Source organism: Ammospiza caudacuta, chromosome 3, assembly GCF_027887145.1.
Source record: "Ammospiza caudacuta isolate bAmmCau1 chromosome 3, bAmmCau1.pri, whole genome shotgun sequence".
NCBI classification, from domain to species: Eukaryota; Metazoa; Chordata; class Aves; order Passeriformes; family Passerellidae; genus Ammospiza; species Ammospiza caudacuta.
This window is the reverse complement of record NC_080595.1, coordinates 117,877,435-117,902,246: the sequence shown is the minus strand read 5'-3', so window position 1 is coordinate 117,902,246 and position 24,812 is coordinate 117,877,435. Positions and strand designations below refer to the sequence as shown.

The 24,812-nt window shown below is 56.3% G+C and overlaps 1 protein-coding gene across 1 annotated transcript; it reads left to right on the top strand.

Annotated features, from left to right (window-relative positions):
- The first annotated feature begins 1,998 nt into the window (after positions 1 to 1,998).
- Positions 1,999 to 24,259, top strand: CLU (clusterin). Its single transcript, XM_058801536.1, has 10 exons — positions 1,999 to 2,003; positions 3,571 to 3,716; positions 13,314 to 13,415; positions 14,184 to 14,332; positions 17,396 to 17,566; positions 20,821 to 21,238; positions 22,481 to 22,594; positions 23,381 to 23,607; positions 23,838 to 24,019; positions 24,101 to 24,259. The coding sequence occupies exons 1-10, from the start codon at positions 1,999 to 2,001 to the stop codon at positions 24,105 to 24,107; spliced, it is 1,521 nt and encodes a 506-aa protein (XP_058657519.1). The 3' UTR covers positions 24,108 to 24,259.
- Positions 24,260 to 24,812: the final 553 nt, after the last annotated feature.

The window sequence follows — 24,812 nt, the reverse complement described above, 5'->3', positions numbered from 1 at the left end:
TTCCTGAAATTTCCTTTCCTTTCCTGAATTTCCTTTCCTTTCCTTTCCTGAAATTTCCTTTCCTGAAATTTCCTGAAATTTCCTTCCTGAAATTTCCTTTCCTGAAATTTCCTTTCCTTGAAATTTCCTTTTTTTTCTTCTATTCTTAGATAACATAACATAACATAACATAACATAACATAACATAACATAACATAACATAACATAACATAACATAATATAATACTAAATGAAATTTTTAAAAACCCAAAATTTGAGGTTTTGCACCCCCTGTCAGCCTCAACCCTCAGTTCGAGGGAAATCTCCCCCCGCTGTGCCCGGCGCTGTATCGCTCATCCTGCACCATAATTAATTAATAAATAAATTCATTAATTAATTGATTGCTGCTTGAACATTGGCCCAGTCAAGCTCCGCGTTTCTAACACGAGGATGGGGGGGGAGGTGTCCGTGCCTCAGTTTCCCCTGGAATGCCGCAGGAAGGGGCGGGAATTTGGGGTGGGAATTTGGGGGGGGCTCTAGGATGACTGGGGGGCGGGGCTGTGCCTCAGTTTCCCTCCTGGAATGCTGTGGGAAGGAGCGGAATTTGGGGCGGGAACCTGGGGGGGTCCGAGGATGAGGGGGGGGGGGCATTTGTGCCTCAGTTTCCCCAGGAATGCTGCAGGACGGAACGGGGATTCAGGGCGGGAATTTGGGGGGGTGTCCCAGGATGTGTGTGGGGGGGGGGGCATTTGTGCCTCAGTTTCCCAGGAATGCTTCAGGAAGGAGAAGGAATCTGGGGCGCGAATCCGGGGGGGCGTTTGGAGTGGGAATTTGAAGGATCCCAGTACGGGGGATTTGTGCCTCAGTTTCCCCAGGAATGCCGCAGGAAGGAGCGGGAATTTGGGGCGGGAATTTGGGGGGATCCGAGGATGAGGGGGGGGGGGGCATATTGTGCCTCAGTTTCCCCAGGAATGCTCCAGGAAGGAGAAGGAATCTGGGGCGCGAATCCGGGGGGGAATTTGGAGTGGGAATTTGAAGGATCCAGGGTGGGGGATTTGTGCCTCAGTTTCCCCAGGAATGGCAGCTCCAGGAAGGAGCGGGAATTTCGGGTGGGAATTTGGGGGGGTTCCAGAATGATGCGGGCCCCGTGCCTCAGTTTCCCCCCAGGAATGTGTCAGCTCCAGGAAGGAGCGGGAATTTGGGGGGGGGTCATAGGATGGGGGGGGGGTGGGAGATGTGCCTCAGTTTCCCTCGGAAACGCTGCGGGAAGGAACGGGAATTTGGGGGGGGATTGCAGAACGATGTAGGGGGCTGTGCCTCAGTTTCCCCAGGAATGCCGCAGGAAGGAGCGGGAATTTGGGGTGGGAATTTTTGGGGGGGCCCGAGGATGAGAGGTGAGAGATTTGTGCCTCAGTTTCCCCCGGAATGCGGCAGCTCCAGAAAGGAGAAGGAATTTCGGGGGAGAATCCGGGCTGGGAGTTTGGGGGGATTGCCAGGATGGGGAGGGGGGAGTATCTGTGCCTCAGTTTCCCCCCAGGAATGGCAGCTGCAGGAAGGAGCGGGAATTGGGGTGGGAATTTGGGGTGGGAATTTGGAGGAACCCAGGATGGGGGGGTGGGAGCTGTGCCTCAGTTTCCCCCCAGGAATGGCAGCTCCAGGAAGGAGCGGGAATTTGGGGTGGGAATTTGGGGAATGTCCGAGGATGAGAAAGGGGGGAATTTGTGCCTCAGTTTCCCCGCTGGAATTCTGCAGCTCCAGGAAGAGCGGGAATTTGGGGCACCCCAGGGTTGAGGGGGCTGTGCCTCAGTTTCCCTCCTGGAATGCTGTGGGAAGGAGCGGGAATTTGGGGCGGGAATTTGGGGCGGGAATTTGGGGGGTTCCGAGGATGAGGGGGATTTGTGCCTCAGTTTCCCAGGAATGCTGCAGAAAGGAGAAGGAATTTGGGCGGATTTTGGAGTGGGAATTTGGGGGGGACCCCAGGATAGGGGGGTGGAGTGTTTGTGCCTCAGTTTCCCCTGAATGCCGTGGGAAGGAGCGGGAATTTGGGCGGGAATTTGGGGAAGGTCCGAGGATGCGGAGGGGGGGGGGGATTTGTGCCTCAGTTTCCCCTCTGGAATTCTGCAGCTCAGGAAGGAACCGGAATTTCGGGGGGTCCCAGGATGGGGAGGGGGAGTTTTTGTGCCTCAGTTTCCCTTGGAATGCCGCAGGCAGGAGCGGGAATTTGGGGGGGTGCCAGGACTAGGGGGGGCTGTGCCTCAGTTTCCCCAGGAATTCTGCAGCTGCAGGAAGGAGCGGGAATTTGGGGCGGGAATTTGGGGCGGGAATTTGGGCGGGAATTTGGGGCGGGAATTTGGGCGGGAATTTGGGGCGGGAATTTGGGGGGGTTCCAGAATGATGTGGGGCCCGTGCCTCAGTTTCCCCCCAGCTCCAGGATTTGGGTGGGAATTTGGGGGATGCCAGGATGAGGGACGGGCTGTGCCTCAGTTTCCCCAGGAGTGTGTCCCCTCCAGGAATGAGGGGGAATTTGGGGGGGTCTCACGATTTGGGGGGGGAGTGGGCTGTGCCTCAGTTTCCCCCGGAACGCTGCAGCTCCAGGAAAGAGCGGGAATTCGGGAGGGGAATTCGGGAGGGGAATTCGGGAGGGGAATTTGGGGGAGGGGATTTGGGGGATCCCGGGATAGGGAGGGGGCCGGGTTGTGCCTCAGTTTCCCCCCATGGAATTTGGGGGGAATTTTGGGGTCCCGGGGCTGTTTTGGGGGCGGGGCTTGGCCCAACTCCGGCCCCGCCCACCTCGGGGGAAGGGGGCGGGGCGAAGCCCCTCGGGCCGGGGCGGGAATTCATTAATAAATAAATAATTAATATTTGCGAACTCCTCCCTCTGGACCGGGGCGGGAATCCCCGGAGGAGTTCCGGAATTTAATTAATTAATAAATTAATTAATTGCGAAACCCCCCCCTTCCCCCCGCCCCCGGGCCGGGTCGGAAATCCCCGGGGCAGTTCCGAGAATTAATAAATAAATAAATTAATTAATGAATTTGCCAACCCCCTCCAGGCCGGTTCGGGAATTAATTAATGAACAAAATCATTAATTTGCGAACTCCCCTCTCCGAGCCGGGTCGGAAATCCCCGGGGCAGTTCCGGGAGTTAATTAATGAATAAATTCATTAATATTTGCAAACCACCCCCTTCCCCGGGCCGGGTCGGGAATTAATTAATAAATTAATTAATTTGCGAAATTCTCCGGGATAAGGCGAGAATTAATTAATTAATTAATTAATTTGCGAAACGCCCCCTCCGGGCCGGGTCGGAAATCCCCGGGGCAGTTCCGGGAGTTAATTAATGAATAAATAAATTAATTAGCTTATCCCGGGCCCGAGACCGGGCAGGGGGCGGAGCCGGGAGTTAATTAATGAATACATTAATTAATTAGCGAAGTCCCGGGCCCTCGGCCAGGCCGGGCAGGGTTGGCCGCGGAGCCGGGAGTTAATTAATGCATACATTAATTAACTAGCGGACCCCGGGCCCGCGGCCAGGCCGGGCCGGGCAGGGGGCGGTGCCGGGAGTTAATTAATGCATACATTAATTAATTAGCGAATCCCGGGCCCGCGGCCAGGCCGGGGCGGTGCCGGGGCCGTTCCAGAAAGCTCCGGGAGCGGGGACGGGGCGGGACCGGGACCGGCCCGGGGATAAAGCGGCACCGGAGCGGCCCCGGCACCGGCACCGGAGCGGGACTGCGGGTACGGCACTGCGGCAACCCCGAACCCCTGAACCCCGAACCCCTGAACCCCTGAACCCCTAAATTCCCGAACCCCCGAATCCCAAATCTCCGAATCCCTGAACTCTCCAACCCCCAAATCCCTGAGCTCCAAACTCCTGAATCCCAAGTCCCTGAATCCCGAATCCCCGAACCCCGAATTCCTGAATCCCTGAACCCCTAAATCCCCGAATCCCAAATCTCCCAATCCCCGAATCCCGGCACCTCCGAATCTCTGAACCCCCAAACCCCCGAACCTGGAATCCTCGAACCCCCAAATCCCAATCCCCGAACCCCCATCCCCAGATCCCCGAACTCTCGAACCCCCAAATCCCGAACCCCAAATCCCTGAATCCCCGAATCCTGGCACCCGCGAATCTCCCAACCCCGAACCCCCAAATCCCCGAACCCCCCAATCCCTGAATCCCAAATCTCTGAATCCCCGAACCCCTAAATCCCCGAACTCCCGAATCCCAAGTCCCTGAATCCCGAACCCCCGAATTCCCAAATCCCCGAACCCCCAAATTCCCGAATCCCTGAACCCCCATCTCCAAATCCCCTAAATCCCTGAATCCCGAAACCCCAAATTCCCAATCCCCGAACTCCCGAATGCTCGAACCTCTGAACCCCAAATCCCACAATTCCGAATTCTAAATCCCCAAACCCCCAAATCCCCGAACTCCCAAATTCCCGAATCCGTGAATCCCTAAACTCCTAATTCCCGAACCCCCGAATCCCAAGGCCCTGAATCCTGAACCCCGAAACTCCAAATCCCTGAACCCCCGAATCCCCGAACCTCCAAATCCTCGAACTTCGAACCCCGAACCCCCGAACTCCAAATCCCCAAATCCCAAACCCTCGAATCCCTGAACCCCCAAATTCGCAAATCTCTGAATCCCTGAAACCCGAATCCCCAAGTCCTGAATCCCTGAACTCCCGAATCCCTGAACTCCCGAATCCCTGGACCCCCATCCCCAAATCCCTGAACCCCCAAATCCTCCAACTCCGAATTCCAAATCCCCGAACCCCAAATTCCCGAATCCCCAAACTCCGAGTCCCCGAACCCCCAAATTTCCAAATCCCAGAACTCCTCGAATCCCTGAACCCCAAAACTTCAAATCCCAAAACTCCCCGAACCTCCAAACCCCAAACCCCTGAACCCCAAACCCCCGAATCCCTGAACCCCAAATCCTCAAACCCCCAAATTTCCAAATCCCAGAACTCCCCGAATCCCAAAACCCTGAACCCCCAAATTCCCAAAACCCCGCATCCCTGAACCCTTATATCCTAAATTTTTGAATCCCAAATTTCCGAATCCCAAATCCCCAGATTCCTGAACCCCCAAATCCCGAACCCTCAATCCCAAATCCTGAACCCCAAATCCCCTTTCCACCCCCCTTTTTCCCCCTTTTCCCTCCCATTTTTGGGGTCCCCCGGGCGGTTTTTGGGGTGGGGGCGGGGATGGAGCGGGCGGATGCTCGGCGGGAATTTCCCACAATTCCCCGCGCCGGGCAGGACCGAGCGGGGATTTGGGATTTGGGGGGATTATGGGGGATTTGGGGCGATTATGGGGGATTTGGGATTTCGGGAGGGCTTGTTTGGGATTTGAGATGCAGGGGGGGGGGGTGATTTGGGATTTGGGGAGCGTAATTTGGGGTGCAGGGGGGTGATTTGGGGGTTTTGGGGTTTTTTTTGGGGGGGATGAGGAGTTATTTGGGATTTGGGATGGAGGAGTGATTTTGGATGTGGGGGGATTATTTAGGATTTGGGGTGCAGGGGGGTTATTTCGAGATGGAGGGGTGATTTGGGTTTTGGGGGGGGTTATTTAGGATTTGGGGGGTTATTTTGGGATGGGGGTAAATTGGGATTTGGGGGAGTTATTTGGGATTTGGGGTATCTGGGGTTATTTGGGACAGGGGGGTTACTTTGGGATGGCCGGCATGATTTGGGTTTTGGGGGGTGATTTGGGTTTTGGGGGGGTTATTTAGGATTTGGGGGGTTATTTTGGGATGGGGGTAAATTGGGTTTTGAGATTTATGGGGTTATTTAAGATTTGGGTTTTGGGGGATTATTTTGGGATGGGGATTATTTAGGATTGGGGGAGTTATTTGGGATTTGGGATTTGGGGGGTTATTTGGGACACGGGGGTTACTTTTGGGATGGGCGGGGTTATTTGGGTTTTGGGGGGTTATTTAGGATTTGGGGGGTTATTTTGGGATGGGGGTAAATTGGGATTTGGGATTTATGGGGTAATTTAGGATTTGGGATTTGGGGGAGTTATTTGGGTTTTGGGGGGTTATTTAGGATTTGGGGGGTTATTTGGGTTTTGGGGGGGTTGTTTTGGATTTGGGATGGAGGGGTTATTTGGGATTTATTTGGGGTGCAGGGGGGTGATTTGGGATGTGTGGAGAGGTTATTTAGGATTTGGGATACGCGAGGTTATTTGGGGTGTAGGGGGGGTTTTTGGGGGGGATTTGGGGTGGGGGGTCATTTGGGATTTGGGGGGTTATTTAGGATGCAGGGGCTGTTAGGGATTTGGGATGCAGAAGGGTGATTTGGGATTTTGGGGGGTCCTTTTGGGATGGGGAGGTGATTTGGGGTTTGTGGGGTTATTTGGGATTATTTGGGATATGGGCACGTTATTTGGGATTTGTGGAGTTATTTAGGGGGCGGGGAGGTTGTTTGGGATGGGGTTATTTGGGATGCAGGGGTGGGATTTGGGACAACACGGGGTTATTTGGGATTTGGGGTTCGGGATGGGGGGTGATTTGGGATATATGGGACGGGGTTTTTTTTTTCGTATTTGGGGGATTGTTTGGGATGGAGTTTTTAGGATTTGGGGTTTTTTTTGGGGATTTGGAGAGTTCTTTGGGCTGTGGGCTGTGTTTTGGGGTTTGGGCTGTGTTTTCCTGGTTTTGGGGCTGCGTTTTGAGTTTCTGGGATGTTTTCGGGGTTTTTTTTTTGCCGTTTTTGGGGGGTTTGGGGCTGTGTTTTTGAGTTTCTGGGCTGTGTTTTTGAGTTTCTGGGCTGTGTTTTGGTTTTGGGCTGTGTTTGAGTTTCTGGGCTGTGTTTTTGGGTTTTAGGGCTGTGTTTTGGGCTGTGTTTTTTGGAGTTTCCGGGCTGCGTTTTTGGGCTGTTTTTTGGGGTTTTGGGCTGTGTTTTTGGGCTGTTTTCTGGGGTTTTGGGCTGTGTTTTTGGGCTGTTTTTTGGGGTTTTGGGCTGTGGGTTTTTTTTTTTTTTTTTGCTTCTGGGCTGTGTTTTGGGTGGGTTTTATGGGGCTGTGTTTGGTTTCTGGGCTGTTTGTTGGGGCTGTATTTTGAGTTTCTGGGCTGTGTTTTGGGCTGTGTTTGGTTTCCGGGCTGTGTTTCGGTTTCTGGGCTGTTTTTGGGGCTGTTTTTTGGGTTTTTGGGGCTGTGTTCGAGTTTCTGGGCTGTGTTTTTGTTTCCGGCCGTGTTTTTTGCTGTGTTTGGTTTCCGGGCAGTTTTTGGCTGTGTTTTGGTTTCTGGGCTGTTTTTGGCTGTTTTGGGGGGTTTTGGGCTGTGTTTTGTGGCTTCTGGGCTGTGTTTGGTTTCTGGGCTCTTTTTGGGCTGTGTTTTGGTTTCTGGGCTGTTTTTTGGGTTTTGGGGCTGTGTTTGGTTTCTGGGCAGTTTTTGGCTGTTTTTTTGGTTTCTGGGCCGTGTTTCAGTTTTTGGGCTGTGTTTTTTGCTGTGTTTGGTTTCCGGCAGTTTTTGGGCTGTGTTTTAGTTTCTGGGCAGTTTTTGGGCTGTGTTTTGGTTTTCAGGCTGTGTTTTAGCTGTGTTTGGTTTCTGGGCAGTTTTTGGGCTGTGTTTTTTGCTGTGTTTGGTTTCTGGGCAGTTTTTGGGCTGTGTTTCGGTTTCTGGACTGTGTTTTTGGGCTGTGTTTCAGTTTCTGGGCAGTTTTTGGGCTGTGTTTTGGTTCCCAGGCTGTGTTTTTTGCTGTGTTTGGTTTCCTGGCAGTTTTTGGGCTGTGTTTCAGTTTTTGGGCTGTATTTTTGCTGTGTTTGGTTTCTGGGCAGTTTTTGGGCTGTGTTTCAGTTTTTGGGCTGTGTTTCAGTTTTTGGGCTGTGTTTTTTGCTGTGTTTGGTTTCTGGGCAGTTTTTGGGCTGTGTTTTTGCTGTGTTTGGTTTCCGGGCAGTTTTTGGGCTGTGTTTCAGTTTTTGGCCTGTGTTTCAGTTTTTGGGCTGTGTTTTTTGCTGTGTTTGGTTTCCTGGCTGTTTTTGGGCTGTGTTTCAGTTTTTGGCCTGTGTTTTTGCCGTGTTTGGTTTCCGGGCAGTTTTTGGGCTGTGTTTTTGCCGTGTTTGGTTTCCGGGCAGTTTTTGGGCTGTGTTTCAGTTTTTGGCCTGTGTTTTTTGCTGTGTTTTTGCCGTGTTTGGTTTCCGGGCAGTTTTTGGCCGCCGTTCCTGCAGTGTCACCCTGCGGTGCTGGGGGGGTTGGGGACAGCGGCCCCCCCGCGCTGGGCCCGCATTGCACAAGGCCGGGAGGGAACGGGGCTGGCCCGGGGCTCTCTGGGTGTTATTTGGGTTTTTATTTGGGATTTATTTGGGTTTTTATTTGGGATTTATTTGGGTGTTATTTGGGGTTTTATTTGGGATTATTTTGGTTTTTATTTGGGTTTGTTTTTTTTTTTTTTAGTTTGTTTTTTAGGTTTTTATTTAGTTTTTATTTAGTTTTTATTTAGTTTTTATTTAGTTTTTATTTGGGTTTTATTTGGGTTCGAGTTTTTATTTTTTTCTTTTTATTTGGATTCATTTGGTTTTATTTGCATTTTATTTGGGTTTATTTCATTTTTATTTGGGTTTTATTTGGGTTCCGTCTGTGTTTTCTTTGGGTTCTGCTTGGGTTTTATCTGGGTTTGTTTTTTAAATTTGGATTTATTTGGGTTTTATTTGGGTTTATTTCGGTTTTATTTGGGTTTGGTTGTTTTTTCTTTTTATTTTGATTAATTTGGTTTTATTTGGATTATTTTGGATTTATTTGGATTTGTTTTTTAAATTTGGTTTTTTTTTGGGTTCTTCTTTTTTGGGTTCTTCTTTTTGGGTCTTATTTTGGTTCATTTGGGTTTTATCTGGGTTCTGTTTGGTTTGTTTTTTTTTACTTGGATTCATCTGGTTTTATTTGGATTATTTCGGGCGTGTTTGGGTTTTATTTGGGAATTGCACAATCGCGGAGGAGGCGGCGGCTCCCACGGCGGGGCCGGGGGGGGACCCGGGGCCGCTCCTTTATTTGGGGAGGGGGATAAAGGGACCCGGGGCCGCTCCTTTATTTGGGGAGGGGGGATAAAGGGACCCGGGGCCGCTCCTTTATTTGGGGAGGGGGATAAAGGTACCCGGGGCCGCTCCTTTATTTGGGGAGGGGGATAAAAGGGACCCGGGGCCGCTCGCTCCTTTATTTGGGGAGGGGGATAAAAGGGACCCGGGGCCGCTCCTTTATTTTGGGGAGGGGGGAACACGAACCGGGGCCGCTCCTTTATTTGGGGGGGGGATAAAGGGACCCGGGGCCGCTCCTTTATTTGGGGAGGGGGGATAAAGGGGACCCGGGGCCGCTCCTTTATTTGGGGAGGGGGATAAAAGGGACCCGGGGCCGCTCCTTTATTTGGGGAGGGGGGGATAAAGGGACCCGGGGCCGCTCCTTTATTTGGGGAGGGGGGGATAAAGGGAACCGGGGCCGCTCCTTTATTTGGGGAGGGGGGAACACGAACCGGGGCCGCTCCTTTATTTGGGGAGGGGGATAAAAGGGACCCGGGGCCGCTCCTTTATTTGGGGAGGGGGATAAAAGGGACCCGGGGCCGCTCCTTTATTTGGGGAGGGGGATAAAAGGGACCCGGGGCCGCTCCTTTATTTGGGGAGGGGGGAACACGAACCGGGGCCGCTCCTTTATTTGGGGGGGGGGATAAAGGGACCCGGGGCCGCTCCTTTATTTGGGGGGGGGATAAAGGGAACCGGGGCCGCTCCTTTATTTGGGGAGGGGGATAAAGGGACCCGGGGCCGCTCTTTTATTTGGGGAGGGGGATAAAAGGGACCCGGGGCCGCTCCTTTATTTGGGGAGGGGGATAAAAGGGACCCGGGGCCGCTCCTTTATTTGGGGAGGGGGATAAAAGGGACCCGGGGCCGCTCCTTTATTTGGGAGGGGGATAAAAGGGACCGGGGCCGCTCCTTTATTTTGGGGAGGGGGGGAACACGAACCGGGGCCGCTCCTTTATTTGGGGAGGGGGGAACACGAACCGGGGCCGCTCCTTTATTTGGGGAGGGGGGATAAAGGGAACCGGGGCCGCTCCTTTATTTGGGGAGGGGATAAAAGGGACCCGGGGCCGCTCCTTTATTTGGGGAGGGGGGGATAAAGGGAACCGGGGCCGCTCCTTTATTTGGGAGGGGGAACGAACGGGGGCCACTCCTTTATTTGGGGAGGGGGGATAAAAGGGACCCGGGGCCGCCCCCCAGTGCCCAGGGACCCCCCTAAAACCCTTCCCTGCCCCCCAAAACTCCCCAATGCTCAGGGACCCCCTCCCCTCTGCACTCAGGACCCCCCTAACCTCCCCCCAAACCCCCTCCCCTCAATGCCCAGGGACCCCTCAATGCTCAGAGACCCCCACAAGTGCCCCCCTAAACACCCCCTGACCCCCCCAAACCGCCGTGGCCCCCTAAACCACACCCAGTGCTCCCCTAAAACCCCCCTCTGCCCCCCCAAACCCCGTCCATGCCCACGGACCCCCACAAGTGCCCCCCTAAACCCCCCCTAAAACCACCCCACTGCCCAGGGACCCCCAAAATCCCCCTGCCCCCCTCCCCCCCGTGCCCAGTGTCCCCCTAAAACCACTCCAGTGCCCCCCCCAAACCTGCCCAAAATTTTCTGAACCCCCCCAGTGCCTCCCCACACCCCCCCAAAACCTTTTAAACCCGCCCCCCCCCCCCCCTCAGGGCCACGCCAAACCCCCAGTGCCCCCCTAAAACCACCCCAGTGCCCCCCCAACCCCCCACGTGCCCAAGGACCCCCCAAAAGCTTCTAAACCTCCCCAAAACCCGCAGCCCCCAACCCCCGCCCGTGCCCCCCCCCCCCCCCCCCCCCCCGGTTCCCGCTCCGGGTTTGTTGGGTTGGGGGGGGGCGGGGCGGGGGGGGGGAGGGGATGAGTCACAGCCCCGGGAGGGGGGGGAGGGGCGGGCCCGGCCCTGACCCCCCCTGACCCCCCCCCGGCCCTGTCCCTGTGCCCTGACCCCCCCCGGCCCTGTCCCTGTCCCTGTCCCCTCCTGTCCCTGTCCCCTCCTGTCCCCTGACTCCTCCTGTCCCTGTCCCCCGTTCCCTCTTGTCCCTGTCCCTGTCCCCCGTCCCCTCCTGTCCCTGTCCCCTCCTGTCCCTGTCCCCTGACCCCTCCTGTCCCCTGACTCCTCCTGTCCCTGTCCCCTCCTGTCCCTGTCCCCTGACCCCTCCTGTCCCTCTCCCCCGTTCCCTCCTGTCCCTGTCCCCTCCTGTCCCTGTCCCCTGACCCCTCCTGTCCCTGTACCCCGTTCCCTCCTGTCCCCTGTCCCCTCCTGTCCCTGTCCCCTGTTCCCTCCTGTCCCCTGTCCCCTCCTGTCCCTGTCCCCTGTTCCCTCCTGTCCCTCTCCCCCGTTCCCTCCTGTCCCTGTCCCCCGTTCCCTCCTGTCCCCTGTCCCCTCCTGTCCCCTGACCCCTCCTGTCCCTGTCCCCTCCTGTCCCTGTCCCTGTCCCTGTCCCCCGTTCCCTCCTGTCCCTGTCCCCCGTTCCCTCCTGTCCTTGTCCCCCGTTCCCTCCTGTCCCCTGTCCCCTGTCCCCTCCTGTCCCTGTCCCCTGTCCCCTCCTGTCCCTGTGCCCCCCCCCCGACGCCTCCTGCCCCATCTCCTGTCTCTTGTCCTCTCCTGTCCCCCCCTGACCCCCGTGTCCCCTGTCCCCAATCCCTGTCCCTGTCCCCAATCCCTGTCCCTGTCCCCCCATCCCGTTCTGACCCCGCTGTCCCTGTCCCCATCCCTGTCTCTGTCCCTGACCCCCCTGTCCCCTCCCCCAGACCATGGCACTGTCCCTGTCCCCTCCTGACACCCCCTTGTCCCTGTCCCCCGTCGCTGTCTCCGTCCTTGTCACCCCAGCCCCTCCTGTCCCCCCATGTCCCTATCCCCATCCCCCCATCCCGTCCTGACCCCACTGTCCCTTTCCCCCCCTGTCCCCGTCCCTGTCCCTGCTGGCCCCCATGGCCCTGGCCCTGGCCCCCCTGTCCCATTCTGTCACTCCTGTCCCTGTCCCCTCCTGTCCCTGTCCCCCCTGCTGCTGTCCCACCCTGTCCCCCCCCCTGTCCTCCCCTGTTCCCCCCATCCCTGTCCCTGTCCCCTCCCCCAGACCATGGCACTGTCCCTGTCCCCTGACCCTGTCCCTGTAACCCTGACCCTGTCACTGTCCCTGTCCCCTGGCCCTGTCTCTGTCCCCTGTCCCTGTCCCCTTGCTTTCCCCAGACCATGGCGCTGTCCCTGACCCTGTCCCTCCCGCTGTCCCCTCACCCTGACCCTGTCCCTGTCACTGTCCCCAGGCCATGGCGCTGTCACTGTCCCTGTCCCCTCACCCTGTCCCTTTGTCGCTGTCCCCAGGCCATGTCCCTGTCCCCTGTGACTGTCCCTGTCCCCTGACCCTGTCGCTGTCCCCAGGCCATGGCGCTGTCACTGTCCCTGTCCCCTGACCCTGTCCCTGTCACTGTCCCCAGGCCGTGGCGCTGTCACTGTCCCTGTCCCCTGACCCTGTCCCTGTCGCTGTCCCCAGGCCATGGCGCTGTCACTGTCACTGTCCCTGTCCCCTGACCCTGTCCCTGTCACTGTCCCCAGGCCATGGCGCTGTCACTGTCCCTGTCCCCTGACCCTGTCCCTTTGTCGCTGTCCCCAGGCCATGTCCCTGTCCCCCTGTCACTGTCCCTGTCGCTGTCCCCAGGCCATGGCACTGTCACTGTCCCCTGACCCTGACCCTGTCCCTGTCGCTGTCCCCAGGCCATGGCGCTGTCCCCTGTCACTGTCCCCTGACCCTGACCCTGTCCCTGTCGCTGTCCCCAGGCCATGGCGCTGTCCCCTGTCACTGTCCCTGTCCCCTGACCCTGTCCCTGTCGCTGTCCCCAGGCCATGGTGCTGTCCCCTGTCCCTGTCCCCTGACCCTGTCCCTGTCGCTGTCCCCAGGCCATGGCGCTGTCACTGTCACTGTCCCTGTCCCCTGACCCTGTCCCTGTCACTGTCCCCAGGCCATGGCGCTGTCACTGTCCCTGTCCCCTGACCCTGTCCCTTTGTCGCTGTCCCCAGGCCATGTCCCTGTCCCCTGTCACTGTCCCTGTCGCTGTCCCAGGCCATGGCACTGTCACTGTCCCCTGACCCTGACCCTGTCCCTGTCGCTGTCCCCAGGCCATGGCGCTGTCCCCTGTCACTGTCCCCTGACCCTGACCCTGTCCCTGTCGCTGTCCCCAGGCCATGGCGCTGTCCCCTGTCACTGTCCCTGTCCCCTGACCCTGTCCCTGTCGCTGTCCCCAGGCCATGGCGCTGTCCCCTGTCCCTGTCCCCTGACCCTGTCCCTGTCGCTGTCCCCAGGCCATGGCGCTGTCACTGTCACTGTCACTGTCGCTGTCACTGCTGGCACTCCTGGCCCTGGGGGGGGGCTGAGGGCGCTGCTGCCCCCCGGGGAGCTCCGAGGTGAGGGGGGCAAATTTGGGGGGCTGGGGGTTAAATTTGGGGAGGTTTGGGGTTAAAATTGCGGAGTTTGGGGAGGGGAGGGTCATGGGGTCCCATTTTGGGGCGGTTGGGGACAGTGGGGGGGGGGGGTCACTGGGTCCCATTTTGGGGGGAGGTTTGGGAGGGTCACAGGGTCTCATTTTGGGGGGCTTGGGGGACGGGGGGTCATGGATTTTCATTTTTTGGGGGTCACGTCCCCAGAGGATGCCCCAGGTTTTCATTTGGGGGGTTTTGGGGCAGGATCAGAGGTTTTAGTTTTGGGGGGAGGTCACAGGGTCTCATTTTGGGGGGATCAAGCCCCCAGGGGATGTGATGGGTTTTCAGTATGGGGGTGCTGGGGAGATGGGGTCACAGGGTCTCTTTTCCCTGATTTTCCACTACTTTTCCCCAATTTTTCCCCATTTTACCCCCACTTTTACCTCTGGTATTTCCTCCTGATATTTCCCCCACTTTCCCCCCATTTTCCCCCAGATATTTCCCCGTGATACTTCCCCACTTTCTCTGCAATTTTTCCCCACTTTCCCCAATACTTCCCCCCGCTTTCCCCAGGATATTTCCCACACTTTTCCCTGGATATTTCCCCCACTTTTCCCTGGATATTTCCCCCACTTTTCCCCCTGTTTTTCCCCCACTTTCCCCTCAATTTTTCCCCAGTTTCCCCCGGATATTTCCCCCAGTTTTCCTCCACTTTTCCCCCCATTTTTCACCCCACTTTTCCCCTCCCCGCAGAGCTGTCAGCCGCCGGCAGCCGCGTGGTGGACGCGGAGGTGGAGCGGGCGCTGCAGGGCGTGCGCAGGATGCAGGAGCTGCTGCAGCGCAGCGACCGCGGGCACCAGGAGCTGCTGCGCTCCCTGCAGCAGGCGCAGCGCGGCAAGGAGGTGTGGGATGGGATTGGGAATGGGATTTGGGACAGGAATGGGATTGGGAATGGGATTTGGGAATGGGATTGGGATTGGGAACGGGACTGGAATGCAGCAACCACGGGCACCAGGAGATGCTGCGCTCCCTGCAGCACGCGCAGCACGGCAAGGAGGTGTGGGAATGGGATTGGGAATGGGAACGGGAATGGGATTGGAAATGGGAACGGGAATGGGAATGGGATTGGGAATGGGAACGGGAATGGGAATGGGATTGGGAATGGGACGGGAATGGGATTGGGAATGGGAACGGGAATGGGAATGGGATTGGGAATGGGATTAGGAATGGGACTGGGAGCGGGAATGGGAGAGGAGCGCAGCGCAGCAGCCGCGGGCACCAGGAGCAGGCACAGCGCGGCAAGGAGGTGTGGGAATGGGATTGGGAATGGGATTTGGGATTGGGATTGGGAATGGGATTGGGACTGTGGTCGGGTGAGGGATGGGACTGGGAACAGGATTGGGACTGCGATTGGTGAGGGATGGGATTGGGAATGGGATTGGGAGTGCAGTGCAGCGACCGCGGGCACCACGAGCTGCTGCACTCCCTGCAGCAGGCACAGCGCGGCAAGGAGGTGTGGGATGGGATTGGGATTGGGATTGGGATTGGGAATGGGATTGGGATTGGGAACGGGACTGGAATGCAGCAACCACGGGCACCAGGAGATGCTGCGCTCCCTGCAGCAGGCACAGCACGGCAAGGAGGTGTGGGAATGGGAACGGGAAAGGGAATGGGATTAGGAATGGGACTGGGAGCGGGAACGGGAGTGCAGCGCAGCAGCCGCGGGCACCAGGAGCAGGCACAGCGCGGCAAGGAGGTGTGGGAACGGGATTGGGAAAGGGATTTGGGATTGGGAATGGGATTTGGGAATGGGATTGGGATTGGGGTCAGGTGAGGGATGGGACTGGGAACAGGATTGGGACTGTGATTGGTGAGGGATGGGATTGGGAATGGGATTGGGAGTGCAGCGCAGCGACCGCGGGCACCACGAGCTGCTGCGCTCCCTGCAGCAGGCACAGCGCGGCAAGGAGGTGTGGGATGGGATTGGGATTGGGATTTGGGATTGGGAATGCAATTTGGGATTGGGAAAGGGAATGGGATTTGGGATTGGGATTTGGGATCAGGAATGAGAATGGGATTGGGACTAGGAATGGGATGGGAACACAATGGCCATGGGCACTGGGAGCTGCTGCACGGCAAGGAGGTGTGGGATTGGGATTGGGATTGGGATTTGGGATGAGGAATGGGATAGAGAATGGGATTGGGTGAGGAATGGGACCAGGAATGGGAGTGGGGTGCAGCGACTGTGGGCACCAGGAACTGCTGCGCTCCCTGCAGCAGGCGCAGTGCGGGAAGGAGGTGGGAATGGGATTGGGATTGGGGACGGGAATGGGATTGGGTATGGGAATGGGATTGGGATCAGGAGCAGAAATGTGAGAGGAGCACAGCAGCTGCGGGCACCAGGAGCTGCTGCACTCCCTGCAGCAGGCACAGCACGGAAAGGAGGTCTGGGATTGGGATTGAGAACAGGGACAGGAATGGAATTGGGATCAGGATTGGGAATGGGATTGGGATTGAGATTGGGAATTGGTATGGGAATGGAGCAGAGTGGCCGCGGGCACCAGGAGCTGCTGTGCTCCCTGCAGCAGGCACAGTGTGGGAAGGAGGTGTGGGATTGGGATTTAGGATTGGGAACAGGATTTGAGATTGAGATCGGGACAGGGATGGGAACGGGATGGGTATGGGAATGGGATTTGGGATTGGGATGGGCCAGGAATGAGATTGAGATGGGCCAGGAATGGGTTGGACTGGGAATGGGATGGAGTGAGAATGGGGTGGACTGGGAATGGGATGGGCCAGGATTGGGAAGGGGGCACGCCGTCCTAGAAATGGTGTCTCCTGGATCCAGGGAATGGTGTGTCCCAGGAATTGGGAATGCTGTCAGGATCGGTGTGTTCTGGGAACAGGGGATGCCATCCCGGGAACAGCGATTGCTGTGTCAGGGGTTGGATATCCTGGCAGTGGGGGATGCTGTGTCAGGGGTTGGGTGTCCTGGGAACAGCGGTTGTTGTGTCAGGATCGATGTGTCCCTGGAACGGGGATTGCTGTGTCAGGGGTTGGAGTGTCCCTGGAATGGGGATTGCTGTGTCAGGGATTGGATGTCCTGGGAATGGGGGATGCTGTGTCAGGGGTCGGGGTGGCCCTGGGAGCAGGGATTGTTATCCTGGGGATCGCTGTGTTCTGGGAACAGGGGATGCCATGTAGGAGTTGGGGTGTCCTGGGGCTCTGGGAATGCTGTGTGGAAGTTGGAGTGTCTCGGGGTTCTGGGAATGCCATGCTTGGGGTCTGGCTGTCCCAGGAATCTGGGAATACTGTGCTTGGGATCACTGTGTCCCAGGAATTTGGGAATGCTGCGTGGGAGTTGGGGTGCCCCAGGGCTCTGGGAATGCCATGTGGGGATTGGGGTATCCTGGGACTCTGGGAATGCCAGGAGTGGGAATGCTTGGGAATTGTGTGTCCTGGAATTCTGGGAATGCCATGTGGGAGTTGGGGTGTCCTGAGAATCTGGGAATGCCATGCCGGGACTCTACCGCTCCCAGGGCTCTGGGAATGCCATGCTTGGGATTGCTGTGTCCCAGGACTCTCGGAATGCCGTGCTTGGGATTGGGGTGTCCATGGAATCTGGGAGCGGCAGGATTGGGAATGCTTGGGAATTTTGAATTGTTACGTCCTCTGGGAATGCTTGGGATTGTGTGTCCTGGAACTCTGGGAATGCCATGTGGGAGTTGGGGTGTCCTGGGGCTCTGGGAATGCCGTGTGGAAGTTTGGGTGACCCCGGGGCTGTGAGAGTGCAATGCTTGAGAACGGGGTATTCTGGGAATCTGGGAATGCCGTGTGGGGATTGGGGTGTCCCAGTGCTCTGGGAATGCTGTGCTTGGGATTGCTGTGTCCTGGGAATGCCGTGCTGGGACTCGGCCGCTCCCGGTGCTCCGGGAACGCGGATCTGAGTGCGGCATTCCCGGCAGGAAGCGGTGCAGCTGGCGCGGCAGAAGGAGCAGGAGCTGTCGGCGCGGGGCGAGCGCTGCAACGCCTCGGTGCAGGCGCTGTGGGAGAGCTGCAAGCCCTGCCTGCGGCAGCGCTGCCTCCGCTTCTACTCGCGCACCTGCCGCAGCGGCGCCGGGCTCGTGGGCCGGCAGGTGAGGCACGACAGTGGGGAAACACACTGGGAAAACAGCGGGGAAATACTGGGAAAACAGCGGGGAAACAGCGGGAGAAAATGGGGAGACACCAGGGAAATAATAAGGAAATACTGGGAAACAATGGGGAAGCAATGGGGAAACAGCGGGGAGAAAATGGGGAGACACCAGGGAAATAACGAGGAAATACTGGGAAACAATGGGGAAGCAATGAGGAAACAGCGGGGAGAAAATGGGGAAACAATGGGGAAACAACGAGGAAATACTGGGAAACAGTGGGGAAACAGTGGGGAAATACTGGGAAAACAGCGGGGAAACAGCGGGAGAAAATGGGGAGACACCAGGGAAATAACGAGGAAATACTGCAAAACAATGGGGAAACAACGAGGAAACAGCAGGGAAACAGTGGGGAAACACCGGGGAAACAACGAGGAAATACTGAGAAAATAATGGGGAAACACCAGAAAACAGCAGGGAAAACACTGGGGAGACACCAGGAAACAGTGAGAAAACACCAGGGAAATACTGGGGAAACAACGAGGAAATACCAGGAAACAGTGGGGAAAAATGGGGAAACAACATGGAAATACTGGGAAACAATGGAGAAACAGCGGGGAAACACCAGGAAAACACTGGGGAAACATTGGGGAAATACCAGGGAAACTCTGGGAAACACTGGGGAAATACTGGAAAAACACTGGGGGAAAAATGGAAAACAACAGAGAAACAATGGGAAACACTGGAAAAAAAAAAGAGGAAATAATGGGGAAACATTAGGGGAACACTGGGGAAACATTGGGAAACACTGGGGAAACAGTGGGGAGATACTGGGGAAACACTGGGGAAAGACCGGGGAAATACTGGGAAAATAGCTGGGAAATAGTGGGGAAATGGCAGGGAAAAAATGGGGAAATAATGGGGAAACACCAGGAAACAACAGGGAAACAGTGGGGAAAAAACCAGGAAATACTGAGGAAACACTGGGGAAACACCAAGGAAATAGCAGGGAACCAATGGGGAAATAACAGGGAAATACCAAGAAAACAATGGGGAAACAACTGGCAAATAACAGGAGACTGGGGAAGCACTGGGGGGACAATGGGGAAGCACTGGGAAAACACCAAAGAGATAACAGGGAAACAACAGGAAAACAGCAGGGAAACAACTGGAGACACGAGGCAAACACTGAAGAAATAACGAGGAAACACTGGGGAAATACTGGGGAAATAATGGGGAAATAGCAGGAAAAAAATAGTGAAACAGTGGGGAAACAATGAGAAAACACTGGGGAAACACCAGGGAAAGATTGGGCAAATAATGGAGAAACAATGGGGAAACAATGAGGAAATACCGAGAAACAATGGGGAAACAGCAGGGAAAAACCAGGGGAACGGTGGGGAAATAATGAGGGAAAAATGGGGAAATACAGGGGAAAGAGTGGGAAAACAATGGGAAAAAAATGGGGAACAACATGGAAATAACAGTGAAACAATGGGGAAACACTGGGGGAAAAAAAGGGAAACACCAGGAAAATATCAGGGAAACAAAGGGGAAAAAACAGGGAAACAACAGGGGAAAAAATGGGAAACACTGGGGAAATAACAATGAAACAATGGAAAAACAATGGGGAAACAATGGAAAAACAACCAGGAAAATACTGGGAAAACAATGGGGAAACAACAGGAAAAAAATGGAGGGGGGGGATTGGGGATGATCCCGTTCCTTTAGCCAGAGCGTCAGTGGCTGAGGGACACAGGAATACTGGGAAAATGGGATTTGGGATGATCCCATTCCTGTTAGTGACCCCACACCGGTCAGGGGCACCGGGATACAGGAAAAGGGGATTTGGGATGATCCTATTCCCACATTTGGGATGATCCCATTCCTGTTAGTGACCCCACACCGGTCAGGGGCACCGGGATACAGGAAAAGGGGATTTGGGATGATCCCATTCCCATTCCCGTTAGTGACTCCAGGCAGGGGAGGGGCACCTGGGTACTGGGAAAAGGGGAATTGAGGGTGATCCCATTCCCACATTTGGGCTGATCCCATTCCCATTAGTGACCTGAGGCAGATCAGGGACACCGGGTTTGGGAAAAGGGGGAACTCAGCCTCACCCCAATCCCATTCCCATGAACTGGTAAACTGCTGGGGAGGGATCCCACATCACACGGGAATACCGGGAAGGGCCGGATTTTGGCCTCATCCCATTCCCATTCCCAGAGATTTGGCTGCTGAGGGATCCCACAGGGATATCAGGAAAGGGGGATTTTGCCCTGATCCCATTCCCAGAGGGTCTCCAGGTGTGGGATCCCACATGGCCTGGGATCCTGGGAATGGCTGGGTTTTGATCCCATTCCGAGAGGGTCTCAGGTGAGGGATCCTGGGAACAGCTGGGTTTTGATCCCATTCCCTGAGGGTCTCCAGGTGCAGGATCCCACATGGCACAGGGATACCAGGAAAGGGGGATTTTGCCCTGATCCCATTCCCAGAGGGTCTCGGGTGCAGGATCCCACATCACACAGATATCCTGGGAATGGCTGGGTTTTGATCCCATTCCCAGAGGGTCTCCAGGTGCAGGATCCCAGGAATGGCTGAGTTTTGATCCCATTCTCAGCAGGTCACAGGTACAGAATCCCACATCACACAGGGATACCGGGAAAGAGAGATTTTGCCCTGATCCCATTCCCAGAGGGTCTCCATGTGCAGGATCCCACATTGTCCAGGGATCCCAAGTTCTGACCCCATTCCCAGTGGGTCTCCATGTGCAGGATCCCACATGGCACGGGGATCCCAGGTTCTGACCCCATTCCCAGAGGGTCTCAGGTGTGGGATCCCACATCACACAGAGATCCTGGGAATGGCTGGATTTTGACCCTGGTCCCAGAGGGTCTCCATGTGCAGGATCCCACATGTCCCAGGGATCCTGGGAAAGGACGGATTTTGATCCCATTCCCAGAGGGTCTTCATATGCAGGATCTCACATCACACAGGGATCCCAGGAAAGGGGGATTTTGCCCTGATCCCATTCCCAGAGGGTCTCCATGTGCAGGATCCCATATCACACAGGGATACCAGCAGTGGGGGCTTTTGCCCTCATCCCATTCCCAGAGGTTTGGCAGCTGAGGAATCCCACAGCAATCAGGGATCCCAGGAAAGAGGGATATTTCCCTGATCCCATTCCCAGAGGGTCTCAGGTTCAGGATCCCACATTGCCCAGGGATTCCAGGTTCTGACCCCGTTCCCATTCCCAGCTGGAGGAATTCCTGAACCACTCGTCTCCCATCTCCATCTGGGTGGACGGCGAGCGCCTGGACTCGCTGCTGGAGCGCGACGAGCGCCAGGAGCGGCAGCTGCAGGACCTGGAGGAGCGCTTCGGCCTCATGGAGGACGGCGTCCAGGACATCTTCCTCGACAGCTCCCGCGTCCAGAGCCGCCTCCACCCCTTCTTCCAGGCGCCCTTCGGCGGCTTCCGTGAGGCGCTGGGGCCGCCGGTGCAGCGGCTGCGCCTCCCGCGCCGCTCCCGGCGCTTCTCCGGAGACTTCTTCCCCTTCTTCCCGCACCGCCACGGTGGCTTCCAGCAGCTCTTCCAGCCGCTCTTCCAGATCACCCAGCGCATGCTGGAGGACGCCCAGGGCAGCTGGGAGAACCCCACCGGAGAGTTCGGGACAGGTGGGGATGGAGGGGAGCGGGATGGCGGGTGGGGGATCCCGAATTCCGGTGGGTTTGGGGAAAAGAGTCGCGGGAAATCAGCGAAACTTGGGAGGATTCTGAGAAGAGTCCCAGAAAATCCTTTGAAAGATTGGAGGATTCTGAGAAAAGATTCCTAGAAAATCCTTTGCAACTTTGGAGGGTTTAGAGGATTCTGGGAAAAGGTTCCCAGAAATTCCTCGGCAGCCTTGGAGGATTCTGAGAAAAAATTCCCAAAAAATCATTTGCAACTTTAGAAGGTTTGGAGGATTCTCAGAAAAGATTCCCAGAAAATCCTTCGCAACTTTGGAGGATTCTGGGAAAAGATTCCCAGAAAATCCTTTGCAACTTTAGAAGGTTTGGAGGATTCTGGGAAAAGATTCCCAGAAAATCCTTTGAAGCTTGGGAGGATTCTGAGAAATGATTTCCAGAAAATCCTTGGCAACTTTGGAGGATTCAGAGGATTCTGAGGAAAGATTCCCAAAAAATCCTTTGCAACTTTAGAAGGTTTGGAGGATTCTGAACACAGATTCCCAGAAAGTCCTCTGCAACTTCAGAGGGTTTGGGGATTCCATAAAGGGATTTCCCATGGAAACCTGGGAATCACGAGCTCTGCTGGTGGTGGGCTGGGATTTGGGGTGTTGTCCCACCTCGATCCCGGCTGCCATCGTGGGAATGGGGTTTTTTTGGGAATGTTTGGTTTTTCTAGGAATGCTGATGATGGTTTGCTTGGGAATGTTGGAGATGTTGGGTTTTTCTTGGAATGCTGCTGAATTTTTGGGGGGTAATGCTGCAGGTGTTTGGGTTTTTTGGGAATATTGCAGGTGTTTTTTTGGGGAATATTGAAGGTATTTGGGTCTTTTTTGGGATTGCAGAGGATGTTTTTTTGGTGTTGGTTATTTTGGGATTACAGTGGATGTTTTTTGGGATTACAGCCGATGTTTTTTGGGTGTTTGTTTTTCTAGAGACTGCAGCCAATGTTTTTTTTTGTTGTTTTTTTTTTTTTTTTTTTTTTTTTTTTTTTGGGATTACAGCTCACGTCTTTTTGGTGTTTGTTTTTTTTGGGGAATGTCGCAGCCGGTGCTGTCACCGTCCGCCAACGCAGCCCTGGGGATGGGAGGGGCCCAAATTCCAAGGAAAAATCCCTTTTCTGGCACCTGGGGGGAACCTGCTGGGGCTGGGGGGGGGATTTGGGGCACTGAGGCCAGCCCGGAATTCCCGCAGAATCCCGGAATTTCAGCAATGACCGGATGGTTTGCCGGGAGATCCGGCGGAACTCGGCCGGCTGCCTGCGGATGCGGGATGAGTGCGAGCAGTGCCGGGAGATCCTGGCCCTGGGTGAGCCGGGAATGGGGACTGGAACCGGGAATGGGGATGGAAAAGAGGATGGAAAAATGGGGATGGGGATGGGAATGGGAATGGGGTGGGGATGGGAATGGGGACAGGAACAGGGAATGGGGTGGGAATGGGGATGAGGATGGGGACGGGGAACGGGGATGGGGACGGGATGGGGAATGGGAATGGGAACAGGAAAAGGGATGAGGGGATGGGGAGAGGAATGGGGATGGGAAAGGAGATGGAAAACTGGGAATGGGGATGAGAATAGGGATGGAACAGGAACAAGGATGTAGATGGGGATGGGAATGGGAACAGGAATGGGGGGCACAATTCAGGGTTTGGGGTGCATTTTGGGGCATGGGGGGATGGGATGGGGATGGGAAATGGAAATGGGAATGGGCATGGGAAAGGAGATGGAAAACTTGGAATGGGGATGGGAATGGGGACGGGGATGACGATGGGGATGGGAACAGGAATGGGGATGGGAACAGGTATGGGAATAGGGATGGGGATGGGAATGGGGACGGGAAAGGAGATCAGAAACTGGGAATGGGGATGGGACAGGAACAGGGAATGGGAACAGGAATGGGGATGGGCATGGAGATGGGGCTGGAGATGGGAATGGGAAAAGGAATGGGGGGCACAATTCAGGGTTTGGGGTGCATGGGGTGTGTTGGGGTGCATTTTGGGGTGTGGGGGGGATGGGATGGAACAGGATGGGATGGGATGGGATGGGATGGGATGAAGCCAGCAGGGCCGTGCTGACCCCATCCCACCCCGTCCCAGACTGTGGGCAGGAGGATCCCTCTCAGCAGGAGCTGCGGGAGCAGCTGGAGGACGCCGTGCGCGTGGCCGAGCGCTTCACGCACCGCTACGATTCCCTGCTCCGGGAATTCCAGGAGGAAATGCTCAACACCTCCGGCCTGCTGGATCAGCTGAACCGCCAGTTCGGCTGGGTGTCCCGCCTGGCCAACCACTCCATGGGCTCCGACGGCTTCCTGCAGGTCACCACGGTGAGGCCGGCGGGATGGGGCCGGGATCGGGGCCGGGATCGGGGATGGGAAGGCGGAAAGTGGGACAGGGCCACAAAGGGCTCTTTGTGCTCCGGCCGGGAATCTCTTGGCAGAGCCGGATGCTGCCGGGATGGGAGCCAAGGTCAGGGGCCCGCCTGGGGCTCTCCCGCGGCCGCTCCCACCTCACAAACCCAGATTCTCCCACGGGATGACCCCCGTGCCCATTCCAGGTGCTGTCCAAGGCTCCGAACCCCGAGGACCCCTCGGTGCCCCCGGACACGCAGGTGACGGTGCAGCTCTTCGACTCGGAGCCGCTGGCGCTCACCGTGCCCGGGGACATCCCCTGGGACGACCCGCGGTTCATGGAGAGCGTGGCCCAGCAGGCGCTGCAGCGCTTCAAGGAGAACGCCGTGTGAGTCCTGTGGGATATTCCCAAATCCACCCCCCGCAAGGGAAAACAGCAGGCTCATCCCGGATTTTTCCTCATTTCCAGAGAGTAGCCGCGCAATGCCGCCGCTGCCGCCCCTCCGGATCCCCCTTCCCGGGGGGAATTCTCAGCATCGCTGCCACCTCTCCCCTCCTGACCCTTCCTGCTGCCAGGACCCTGCAGGGCCCCAAACGGAAAATAAAGGTAGAGTTGAACACCCTGGAACTGCCTACGGAGTTTTTGGGATCATCCTGTGGGAAAAAAGGAGGCAAAACAACCTCGGAATTTTCCGTAATTTCGTCATTGCGGAATTGTGGAGTTGAGGAATGAGGATCCGGTCCCAAATCTGATCCAGCAAGAGCTGCCCAGGATTGGGGGCCTGTCCCCATCCTGTGGGACACAAATCCCAATGCCAGGGCCTGTCCCAGTTCATGGACACAAATCCCAGTGCCAGGGCCTGTCACCATCCCGTGGGACACAACTCCCAGTGCCAGGGCCTGTCACCATCCCGTGGGACACAAATCCCAGTGTCAGGGCCTGTCCAGTTCATGGACACAGATCCCAGTGCCAGGGCCTGTCCCCATCCCATGGACACGGACACGGATCCCAGTGCCAGGGCCTGTCCCAGTGCCATGGACATGGACACAGATCCCAGTGCCAGGGCCTGTTCCCGTGCCATGGACACGGATCCCAGTGCCAGGGCCTGTCCCCATCCCGTGGGACACAAATCCCAGTGCCAGGGCCTGTCCCCATCCCGTGGGACACAAATCCCAGTGCC